This window comes from Labeo rohita, chromosome 3 (assembly GCF_022985175.1).
Source record: "Labeo rohita strain BAU-BD-2019 chromosome 3, IGBB_LRoh.1.0, whole genome shotgun sequence".
Classification (NCBI taxonomy): Eukaryota; Metazoa; Chordata; class Actinopteri; order Cypriniformes; family Cyprinidae; genus Labeo; species Labeo rohita.
This window is the reverse complement of record NC_066871.1, coordinates 9,444,716-9,457,929: the sequence shown is the minus strand read 5'-3', so window position 1 is coordinate 9,457,929 and position 13,214 is coordinate 9,444,716. Positions and strand designations below refer to the sequence as shown.

The window sequence follows — 13,214 nt, the reverse complement described above, 5'->3', positions numbered from 1 at the left end:
AACATTATAAATGTCTTTATCATCACTTCTGATCAATTTAAAGCATCCTTGATAAATAAAAGTATTAATTTAGTCTTCTTATATATATATATATATATATATATATATATATATATATATCAATATATCAATAATAAATTAGAATGCCGTGGAAAAGTTAATTTATTTCAGTAATTCAACTCAAATTGTGAAATCTGTGTATTAAATAAATTCAGTGCACACAGACTGAAGTAGTTTAAGATGACGATTTTGGCATTTTGACACCTGCAAAGGTTTCCTGAGCCTTCAAAATGGTCTCTCAGTTTAGTTCACTAGGCTACACAATCATGGGGAGGACTGCTGATCTGACAGTTGTCCAGAAGACAATCATTGACACCCTTCACAAGGAGGGTAAGCCACAAACATTCATTGCCAAAGAAACCAGCTGTTCAATTGTTGAGTGCTGCATCCAAGCATGTTAACAGAAAGTTGAGTTGAGCTGAAGAAAAAGATGCACAACCAACCGAGAGAACCGCAGCCTTGAGAGGCTTGTCAAGCAAAATCGATTCAAGAATATGGGTGAACTTCACAAGGAACGGACTGAGGCTGGGGTCAAGGCACTTTTAGAGCACTACACGCTTCCTTCTGCTGACCAGCTTTTTAAAGATGCTGATTTCATTCCCCAGTAGGATTTGGCACCTGCCCACACTGCCAAAAGCACCAAGCTGGTTAAATGACCATGGTGTTGGTGTGCTTGACCAGCCAGCAAATTCACCAGACCTGAACCGGTATTGTCAAGAGGAAAATGAGAAACAAGAGACCAAAAAATGCAGATGAGCTGAAGGCCACTGTCAAAGAAACCTGGGCTTCCATACCACCTCAGCAGTGCCACAGACTGATCACCTCCATGCCACGCTGAATTGAGGCAGTAATTAAAACAAAAGGAGCCCCTACCAAGTACTGAGTACATATACAGGAAATAAACATACTTTCCAGAAGGCCAACAATTCACTAAAACCATTTTTTTTTTTTTTTTTTTTTTTTATTAGTTTTATGAAGTATTCTAATTTGTTGAGAGAGTGAATTGGTGGGCTGGTGTGACCCCAACCAAGCTTTTGAATGGTATAGTGTTACAAAAGCTAGGTAAATCGTGATCTTTGGATCTTTTGATTCATCAAAGAATCCCGAAAAAAATGTAATCAACCATTTTAAATATTGATAATAATAATAATAAATATTTCTTTAACAGCAAATCAGCATATTAGAATGATTTCTAAAGGATCATGTGACACTGAAGACTGGAGTAATGATGTTTAAACTGTAGCTTTGGTCACAGGAATAAATTACATTTTAAAATATATTCAAATAGAAATCAGTTATTTTAAATTATTTCAGATTTTTACTGTTTTTGCTGTACTTTGGTTTAAAAAAAATGCAGGCTTGGTGAGCAGAAGAGACTTCTTTAAAAAAAAAAAACATTAAAAATCTTACACAATCAAGTTAAATTCATAGCAAGTTGACAAATCAACATAATTAACAAATCAACATAATACAATGAAAATGTGAATGTGAAAAAAAAAAAAAAAAACGTGACTTGCTACAGACACTGTATAAACCCTTATCAGTGGCTTTAGTTATTAAACAAAGTTTCTTCATGATTCCAAAGAAATTGCTCATTGCACTATTGAGACTAATTGTTAAAAATGCAAACACATCTGTCATTTGTTTTAACACCACAGTTAAACAGGTTTCTCTTGTTATCGTGCCTTTAAAATTTGCATTTGCAAATTTGACTCAGTTTCACATTTGACATTGTGTGCAAAATAGAGTAATAAGAAGTATGAATAACAAGAATAGTTACTGTACATAATCTCTACAGGCATTTAAAGCAATACTCCACCCAAAAATGAATATTTTCTGATCATCTTGCTAACATACACTTGCATTATATGGACTCCCTGATATAGGTTATTCTTCGAAAAAGTTCTGTTTGTGTTCCACAGAGAAAACAAGGTCATCTCGGATCGTGTGAGCTAATTTTTATGTTTCCCATGAAATCAAAATGGAAGTTTTTTGGCTTTTAGTATGACTATGATAGCCTTAAGGTTATCTGTAAGCTAGTATGTGCCAAAACAAAGACAAAATTCACGTTTAGAAGACAAAAGCACTCATCGGCGCCAATAGCCTTGTGGTTGCACTGACACATAGCACAACTATGCTCGTTGCGACCCTAGTTCGAATCCTGTCTCGAGGTCCTTTGCCGACCCCGCCCGCTTTCTCCGCCCAGTACTTTCCCATCATCTCTCTACTGTCCTGTCCATTAAAGGCACAAAAAAGCTCAAAAATATAATTAAAAAAAGAAGCACTTAAAACTTAGTCTCTAACTTTGGGCCCTATCATGCAGTGTGGCGCCAGGCGTGACCCAAGTGTTTATTACTAGTTTCAGCCTGACGCAGTTATCATTTTCATGCCCTGCGCCATTTTGCTTAAATAGTAAATGCATTTGCGCCCATTTGTGTGCCCGTCGGTGTGCTGGTCTGAAAATGAGGTGTGTTCAGGTGCATTGTTGATACGTTGCTATTTTGAGGCAACTAAAATAGACTGCTGAAACCTGGCCTAAAGTCAATGGCGCAGTATTTTTTTTTTGTTATTTAAAGAGCGAGTTAGTAATATGCGCCTATAGGCAGGTGCCCAATGCACATACACTCTGCTTATTACACACACAAGGACCCGCAGCAGCACACAAACATGCCAAATATTAAAAATGAAAGCATTGTGATCATTGTGAACATAAATATAAAAATGCCTACACGTCATAATGGATAGTCAATCGCTTTCTTATGCGAGCTGTTTTTTGGTTTCACTTTCACTTTCGAAAACGTTCACATTCGGCACGAGGATTGAAAGGGGGTACACAGTAACTCATTTGAGGGGGCTCGGCCCGTGAATGCCCTTCCTTGATGCCGGACCTGCTCTCTGGAGAAGCGTTCAATCTTCGTTCTAGCAAATTCCTCCATGTAAATAGCGAATCCGCCATGGCACGAGGGCAACTGGCTCTTAAAGGGAATGGGAGATGAGACTCTGATTGGTTTAATGCATGTTATGCCCAAAACACACCCATGACTCATTAAGAGAATAGGGACAACCCTATACAATAGATAAAGTTTGCCTGGTGCCATGTTTTCAAATGAATGACTCATTGTAACTGTAGACATTCAAAAATGCATTCAATGTTTCAGGCATGTATACTTATCATTTGTATTAGCATAGTTAAACACACTGATAGGAACTGTCTATTTGAATAACTGGTGAGAAATGCAAAGAAGGGGTCAAAGAACTTGGCTGCACAGATGTGGGATCTTGGCCATTGCTGTGGGGGAATTTCGAAGCTCCACATGCATCAAGTGCTTGTTCAGTGCTGACACCTGTGCTCCACTGTCCTTCTGTGCTTTTCACTTGGTGTGACGCTGCCATCATGCAGAATCAGAGAAGGATAGAGCGGATTTGTGCTGGTGATGAGATTTTTTGTGATGCACTTGTCATCAGCATCGTCTGAAATGTTCACACAAACATCTGCATCCTTGTCCAAAACACTGTTGAAGCACTGATATCCGACTTCCAGAGTATCAATAGTGGGAGAGTTAAACTGGCTATCGCTTGAGTCTGAAACTTCCCTCTTGCTGGATTGACGGTAATGATCATCGCTCAGCTGCTCTAGGAATAAGGAATCATCAGTGGTTGATTCCAAATATGACATATTGCTGAAAACCGATGAGCCGGAGCAATTGCCCGAATCTCGGTTTGCATGGTTGCACTCTCTTGAGGAACTAACAATGTTAACCCTATTATATGGGCTGATCGTTGTAACCTTATTGTTGGGGGATAACGGTGACTTATTGTTTGTGATTGGATGCTGTTTAAACACCTCATCCAAGGCATGCTCGACACGTTTTCCGACGTTGATATTCTCTTCTGGGCTTCCAGAGCAAGCCTGGCCATAATCCACCGGCGCCGACTCAACGCTGTGGGAACTTTTCTCATTGTTTGTATCTTCTGATAATGTTGAGATCCTATCAAAAGACAAACATGTTGAAGTATTACTAATCAGAATTAGAATGATGCTAGTCTGTCATGTGTTTCTGAGGAAAAAGAAGAATCAAACAAAAGAACATACAATTTATTTTTCCCCTGAAGGTCCAGTTTTGTAAACTCTACATGGATTTGAGAAAACTTCATATCAGGTGGAGGCAACATTTTGACTGGTAGTGTATATCACTGTAAAACTCTTCTGAAATAATAATAATAATAACACCAACACTACAGCAGATTTTTTTGTTAGCCAATCAGAAGACTTTTAAGTAATCTGTCAATTATTTTGTGCGTTCACAGCGGACAGTCCATATAAGGGAAAACGGAAGTTTAGAGTGCAACTGATGAACTTAGAGGGACTTTCATTAGTCTGAGAGTGCAAAATGTTCACAATTTCACGTCTCCCTACAGTGGCTTATACAAAACTTGCTAAAACCAACTGGAAGACGGAGAAAACAAGACCGAAAAGCACTTGACAGGTAAAAAATAACGATGGTTCGAACAAGAAAGACGTAGAAACACTAGCCTGTCTATTCGACGGCGGAAATTCTGTAATGTTCACATCGCTCACACCTTTAATTTCTAAACAGTTTATTTATTAGTTGTTTTAAATGTTAATTTGTTAATATAGAACATCTGTTTCTTTTCTGAAACACAACTGAATAAACTGCTCCAATTATTGCCCCAAATTAGGAGGAAAACTGTGGCCTTTATTGTTTACTGCTCCAGTAGGCCTACAGCTTTTAGACAGTAAATAGACAATGATTTGTCGCATGATTATTGTTGAGAATTGACAGATAAATATAACTGTATTGTCACTTTTAGTACTGTGCCAAATCCTGATTGCAACTCCTAACAGCCAACGTTGTTTCAAGTACATGCATGCAATGTGTTCCTTTGTGTATTTTCTGTAAGAACTATTGTTTATTTATCTGAGGCCTATTTTCCATATGTAAAATGGATATTTTCTAATAAATGGGTATCACAGGCATGACCTTTTGTTAACCCTGTGTTGATTTATGTAAAATACAAGAAGCTACTAAATAATTCATTAGTAGTTACAGATATGCTTTCATGAGGCACACTGTGAAGGGCTAAACAATGATCTGAAACCATAAGCCTCAAGAAATATTTAAATTTCCCAAGAAAAAAAAATGTTGTGGCACAGTATAATGAAAAGAGTGATTATCTGTGTTCTGCTGATGTGTTCATAACCCTCTGCTGCTGAGTCAACAAGCCTGTTTATAAACTAGGCCACTTGATTGGATGCTGCACATGTAATACATCTGTATCTTTTAGATAAGCATGGCTGCAGAAGAGTTAGAGGAGGTAATATATTGCAAATATTGACCGCTAGAATTGGGAAGGACACTCGTTGATGCGGCAGTCTGTTTTGTGTGTTACTTAAATGACAGCCTTTGTTTGGTTTTTAATTTACCCTTGATTTCTCCCATGGCCATTGAGCAGACTGCTCTGTGGAAAAGAGCCAGCTGTTGAAGAATCAGATGTTTGCGCAGCTAGATGATCTGTGAAGGAGTGTGTTTAGGGGGGCACTGTGAGGTTTTACATGACATTTTAATGGTGGTGAACACTGCAGTTGTTACATTGTGTGTGTGTGTTTTGTATGAAAAAAATAAGTAAATAAAAATATTATGCATTAATGTTTTTGTTGAACAAAAAATAAGCAAATCTTGCCGTATAATTCCATATAAATACATTATCTGTATGTTATTTAGAGTTACATAAAAAATTTAGGATATAATACAGTTAGATGGCAATTTATGTGGCCAGAACATTCTCTATTTACTAGGGCTGCACGATTAATCGAAGGCGATTGTCATGCGCATTTTTTCAGTGAAGCCGGTTGTGTAATCAGTAGTAAATCTCCAGCAGGTGCTTTCAGATGGAGCAGCATTTAGTACACAAAGCTGTAGTTCACTGAAAAGCTACGCTATATCGCATTCATTATTGCAGACGATTTAATTGCGCAATTATGAAGTCGAAAGAAATCATTTGTGATAATGACAGCTGTTGGCGTAGCTTGTCAGTGAACTACTACTCTGCGTAGAAAAACTCACTTCATAACGTCATTCGAGTTTTTGAAATAAATCCTTCTGTGAGATGTTGTGGCTTTTTATACAGAATAAGGCACTCATAGTATTCTAAGCAGTGATAAAGGCATTGCGTTATTATATACTGTATTATAAGGAAAATTATAATAAGAAGAACTCCGATAAACCATACATTGTCGTAGTTGTGTGTTTATTAGTCACGTTGAATCAATGAAAGCAGACAAATCTTCTGTTTAGCACAGAGGAAATTTTTTTTCAGCTGACAATCCAGATGAGGGTGGGAAGATCTTCACAACAAGTGAAAAGATTCTGGAATGTGATTTTTGCATTTCTGAGATTGTAGCGCAAGGCGTTGCTCACGGTTTGACCTCAGGCTGATGTAGAAAATTGAGAGCGAGTGGAAGTAGGAGAGTGCAGGCGGAGCACGTTGCTGTTCTGTATGCAACCCAGCAGGCACTAGACGTCAATATAACGTCAGGTTAACGTCGCCTTTTGGTTGGGAATGAAAATCCAACGCTATTTCAATTCGTACGTATTTAAGAGGTGGCTAATTCGTATGAATTTGTAGGATTACAGTGAGGGGTGGGTTTAGGGGCGGGGTTAGATGTAGGTCTGTGTGCAGTAATCATCACAATATTTCTTCGCCTGTCTCTGAAAATGTCCGGATTTTGAAGTTATCCTGCAGACCATTTTAATAGGCTTTTATTCAACTAGTGATTACAGCATATTGAAAAATATACATAACTGGAAGAATTGATACTCTGCTTCGACAAGCGCTTCTGGTGTGATAAAGGTCCATTGTATTTGTATGAGTGAGGTCGAATTAGCCACCTCATAAAATATGTATGAATTGACATGAGAGCGGGCTGGAAAATCGGGTTGACGTCAATTTGGTTACACAACCTAAAAACAGCAATATATCAACGTCATCTGATGACGGTATTGCACATCAAATTAACGTTGACAATAGACGTTGAATTAACACTTCATTTTGGTCATGATATGATGTTGCGTGTCTGCTGAGCAAGCATCAATGTGTTTAACTTGATGCGAGCTGCAACCGGTTGCCAGTTCTTAAAGAGAGGTGTGATGTATGCTGTTTTGAGCTTGTTGAAGACTAGTCATGCCACTGCATTCTGTATCATCTGTAGAACTTTGATGTAGAACAGCACTGCAATAGTCCAGCCTAGAAATGACAAGGGCCAAGATGCAAATTTGTGCAGCATGCTCCATTAGGAAAGGCCTGGTTGTCCTGATGTGCAATGCAAACTGCCATGATCATGCTGTCTTTGCAATGTGGTCTTTGAAGGTCAGCTCATCATCAAAGATTACTCGAAGATTTCTGATTGAACTCAGTGGGATAATTGTTGATAAACCTAGCTGGGTGTTGAAACACGATAAGCTTCATCTTTGCTGAGTTAAGCTTTGTCATGATTTCTGTAGAAATGTTTTCTTTTTTTTTGTGATAACAACACTTTCCTTATTTTGCTTCAGTTCTTCTGTTCACCAAGGTAGCATTTAATTGATCAAAACTATACCCCTCAATAATTGTACTAATAAATTATTCTTGCTTGTTTTCTTTATACATTTTAGAATTCTGTGTTCATATATTGTAAAATTCAAACTTTGACTGATGGCAAAACCCCATTTTCAGCATCCATTGCTCCAGGTTACTAGAAAACCTTTTCACTCTAATCATTCTATTATGCTAATATGGTTTTGGAGAAACCTATTTTTATTATTAGCAAAATGTGGTTTAATGTGTGGAAATTGCAGCACAATGTGTGTTTTTTTGTCTTTTTTTAACTGCTGAAGTATTGCGTTTCTTGCAGTTCAAATTTTGATTTTAAAAATGACTAAAAAGAAAAACGTTTCTTTACAAACTTTTCAGTCTATTGTTCTGTTGAGAAAAAGCTGTTTCATACAAAATAAGAAGGCAATCTTGATCTAACCAGCACAGAAATAAATATCGTTGGCCTAGATGCACAACAGAAGAGAAGGAGTATATACGAATGTGTAGTTTGAAAGACAGACCGCTCACTGGTGCTCAGCTGGAAGCTGCATTGAAGAGCACATACTAAACATCAGCTTCATCTGCATCAGAGAATATTCTCAGACACTGGGCCTTTAGATGGAGTTTCAAAGAAAAAGCCACATCAGATACTCAACGATTAGAAGAAAGGGGTAGATGGAAATATAACCAACTTAAAATAATTAAACGAGCGTTATGGATGGATAAAACAAAAATACTTCAAAAACAATACAAAATGTTACCAACCCTTAACTTTTGAATGGTAGTAAATGTCCAAAATCATGGTATCACCCTGGTATCATGTATTTTGGAAAACTCTGGTAATATATCAAAAATAAATGTATATATTTCTGTGAATGCAGCAGTTTCTTGTGACAAAAGTAATGATTTAAAGCTCCACATGTGGAAGAAACAGAAGTCTGTCACTTTGTAGATGCAGAGAAAAACCGTATCTGCACATTGAAACACTTCAGAAAATTTAAAATAGCAGGGAGGAGGCCTTAGGTCAGACTGCAGAAGTGCTTTTGTGGTCCCACTGTGTGTTTTTGTGAGACAGAAAGCCTGTGCTTTTGAGTAAGAGCTACACAGCTTGAGTTCAGTCCAAGTACTTATCAAGTTCAAATACTGGATAAAAGGTAAGCTCTTGGCATAGTGACAGACTCATCATGTCGCATCACATGATCAGGGCTTTCCATTCCTCGCTATTTTGGTGACCTTGCATACACCTTTGTATTAAAATTAGGGTATTTTCCATATTTAAATGTATGTATATAGATTGTTATTGACTGTTTTTTCCCCTTATGCATTTTTCCCCTCTCAAATAATTAAGTGCCTTGTCTGAATCTGAAGAATTCATGCAGCGTGAATAGAATAGAATCAATCAAGCAACCTTGATAAGGTCTGTCTCTTGAAGATCGATTCTGTGATTGTGAACAAGGTCAGCGTGTGACGTGAATTATGTGTGATAATATATACTTAAATGCAAAACAGAATAAATTATTGATTGTTGTTTTAGCGCTGCTGTGTTAATACAGCATTTGGTTCGAGGCATGGTGATTTATGGGTGATGTTTTTGTGCTTTGTTCAAAGGCATTTGTTATTATAGCTTTCATATACTCATGATAAATTGAAATAACTCTTGATTTTGTAGATCTGTGGACTGGACCAAGAACTGCACGAAAGACTTCTCCGCTTCTTAGACGTACAGACATTTTCAATGAATACTATACACATTGATCTTTTTGTCTATTTGGTATTATGTTGCATAAAAGTAGACTAGTAGAAAAAGTAGCTAAATCAAAATGTGTGTGTGTTGTTGTTGTTGTTTTTTTTTTTAACTGGTCTCATTTTAGAGGTCTTGACCATCTCAACTATGACATTATTTTGTTAAAACATTATTTTGACATTTTGTTAAAATGCTAGGTTGTTTCAGCCCAACTTTGGTCAAATATGGACTAATCCAACTTTTGGGTTAAAAATTGAATGCAAAAATTTAACCTAGCAGCTGGTTTAATTCATATTTTGAAACAGCTCATAATAAATTGGGACAGATAGATATAATATAACAGATATAATAATAAACAATATATATATATATATATATATGTATGTTTAATATTCAATACACATAAATGAAATAAAAAAACTAAAATAAAATGAGAAATCAATTTATCAATCAATTTTACAATTCATTTTGTTTTATTGTTTTATTAAACTACATTTAAAAACACAAATTTAACAACTTTTAATTTGTCTATTTAAAAAATTATTTATTTATATACATTTTTATGTATACTTTCTTTTTTTATTTTAAACTTTTTATTTTTAATTTCTATTTTATTTCTGTTTTGTTTTTAAGTGGCACTCCTGGTCCTCCATAGCAGAAATAGAAAACAACAAAAAGCTAATGTATTTTTAGTTTCAAATATTGAAAGACATTTTCTAAAAATGTTTTTCTGAAAAAGAAAAGATGTTACTTGTTACCTTCAAAGAGCATTCTAAAGCTACGTTTACACTAGTGCATTTTAGTTTTAAAACGCATAACTTTTGCTACTGTTACGCCTGTCGTTTACGCTATTCTGATGTTTTCGACCCTCGAAAGTGGAGACTTTTGAAAACGCTGCAGACCCCGTTTTAGTATGAAAACTCCAACGTTGCGTTTCAGTGTAAACAGACCAAAACGGAGACATTTGAAAGCGATGGCATTGCTGCTCACATTCGCTCTGATGACCATGTAAACCATAACATCATGCTCAATATGAATGGTCATGTGACATGCGTTTTCGGTTGTGTAGTGTAGACAGAGATAGTTTCTGAAACGCAGAGAAAACGCCAGTGTGGATGAAGATGAATTTTTAAAACAAAAATGCACTACTGTAAACAGGGCTTAAGATCACATGATCTTTCCAGACCTGTTTTTCAGGTGTCATGCAGCATAGTCTGCTTCATGTGTCTGACTTTTGTTTTAAACATTCATTCTAGTCATTCTGTGTCAACCGCTTGTGCAACCAGTCTGAATTTCCAGTGTAGATAATGTTACGACATTTGTTCTGTATTAGGAAGTGTTAAATGTGGCAATAGCATGTGATGAAATAGTCATGGTGAATATTAATAAGAAAAAGTGCATTGAGTGCTTTTGCTGACACACATGGCCTCGTTTGGACTTGGTGTTGGGGTCTGTAGTAAACATGAATGGCACTGTGGAGCAGACACTGTACTTCTTTAGCCATGGTTAGGAGGAGGTTGGATTGTCTCGGCTGGAGAGGAGAATGTATTATTCAAATGCGGCGCTCACCGTAGGGAGGAAGGGGAAGGGGAGGGGTTGTGTTGAAGGTCGAGGGCCCGATGATGATGATGACGCCCGTCCGTAGGCTGTCAGCACTCACATCACCTGCTGGCAGTTTTCCCAAGCACACTTCAGCACTTCGCCTTCCTCTGCTTCAGCCTCTTCTAGCAGGGCAGGGCAGAGTTTGGCCTCCTGGAGTGGTGTGGTTGGCTCCAAATTTTTGCTGAAGATGAACATATTTCATAAAAAGAGATCTTTGCAATGAGTTTGAAGAGGTCATTAATGGAACGGATGTTGGAGACATTATTAACCAATTACCGGCAGCATGTAACGGCATGGAAAAATACAAGTGTGCTGTTATAAATTCAAGGCTTCTGTTATGTAGCCTGTTGTAATTTATCATTTGTATATATGAGTATGAAATATTGCTGCACTGAATTTTGTAGATATACATGGGTGAGCTACACAAGCATATGGGGATTGCATCTTGTATAATGTATTTGTATTGCACCTAACCTTAACCTTAGTCATAACAGCATCAAAAATTTATTATTCTTTGAGGGGAAAAATGCTTGCTAGCTCGCGAATGTTGGATAATGGATATTGCATAGTGGATAGTTGCAGAGAACAAAGGAAAACTAAAAGAGGAGCTGAAAAGAGGAAAATAGGCCTATGTATAAAACAATATTGAATTTTCTGTTGTACTAAGGGTTTGTATGGATTAGGGCTGGGTGATGTATCATAATATTTTGTGATATTAAATTCATATAAAATAAAGCACGTAAGCATTGCTGTGATTTTAATGCAATTTTTATTTGGCAATTAAGTCTCCTAAAAACTGCATCATTAAAGATTTTTTGATTCATGGCTGTTTTAGTATTTAGTCAAATGTTTTAATAAAATATATGTAGGAAACTACACCTGGATAGAAATGGTTGTGGGATTAAGTATGTAATAATGTGTGAAATATAATAGTAATTTAAAATGAGTTAAAAATGGTATTCAACATTTAATTTAATGTGATTTTTTATTTATTTATTTTTTTTTTACAGTGTACTTATTAGTGCTTTTAAATGAGAGTTATTAAATATAATTCTTTACTTAGTGAAAAAAAAGCATGCTTTGCTTTATTTATAAACTAAATATTTGCCTTTATTTCTTGTTGGGTATTTTTGATTTTGTTGATTGGGGGAAAATGTTAAATGTTTAACCCAGCTTTCTGGGTTAACTATTGCTTAAAAATATGTTTCTTGCTTAAAATGAACCTAAATAGGTTGTAAATTTACTAGGGCTGTCAGTTTATAAAAAATTTTAATCCAATTAAATTTGACTTTGAACATACCCACAAACAATTATGTAAAGCTATTTTTGTGTTAAATGAGAATGATTTTAAATTGTTTTTCAAAGGATGAATTTTAAGATTTTAAGTTTTCAGTTGATATATAATTTCTTAAGATTCCTATTGCGTGAAAGGCAACGAAGAAAGTCTTTTTGTGACAAAGGTCAGAACTCGTGTCATGATGTAGATTTTTGAGGTGCACTCTTGTCATAAATGAATGTATTACTTTTCCTACATAATTTGTAACACAAAGGAGTGGTAAAATATCTATTGAGGAGTCTTAGACCTTCCCAACAATATACAGTTTGTCATGATTAGATTAGAATTTATTTGAAATATGGTGAAGTACACATAGGCATCCCACAGAGATGACGGTGACAGTTAAAGGGTTAACTGTGTTAAAATATTTTTTATTTTTTTTTTTTTTTTTTATAACTTTATTAGTTATTTTTTCTTAACTAATTAAGTTAATGTGTTAAAGTGATTAATATGTTTTTAAAACACCACATTTATTAAGTTGAATAAATAATTAAATAATAATAAAAAATTGCTTATTAATAAATGTTCACCTTTTGATTATTGCTGATGCCTCTAGTTGTTATGTGTGATTTTTATTTTATTTTATTTATTTTTTATTTAGAACCTATTTTAGGTTTATTTAAGCCAGTCATAAAGTATTTTTTAAGCAATAGTTGAGTTAAATAAAACTACCCAAAAGGTTGCATTAAACATTTAATTTAAACCCAGTCGCTGGGTTGTTTATAACCCAGCTTTTTTTGTTTTTAGAGTGTAATCACCCAGCTCTTATGTGAAGAAAAACAACAACAACAACAACAACAACAACAACAACAACAACAAAAAAAAATAGTGTAGATTTGTGCACATGATTAATGAAGAAACAAGAACTCCATGTTCTTG

At 35.7% G+C, this 13,214-nt stretch overlaps 1 protein-coding gene across 1 annotated transcript; it reads right to left on the bottom strand.

Moving 5' to 3' along the window:
• Positions 1 to 2,947: 2,947 nt before the first annotated feature.
• On the bottom strand, positions 2,948 to 11,194 carry LOC127158593 (uncharacterized). Its single transcript, XM_051101668.1, has 3 exons — positions 11,096 to 11,194; positions 10,967 to 11,043; positions 2,948 to 4,049 (listed from the first exon to the last, which is right to left on the bottom strand). Exons 1-3 carry the CDS (start codon positions 11,192 to 11,194, stop codon positions 3,392 to 3,394), a joined length of 834 nt encoding a protein of 277 aa, XP_050957625.1. The 3' UTR covers positions 2,948 to 3,391.
• Between the last annotated feature and the right edge of the window lie 2,020 nt (positions 11,195 to 13,214).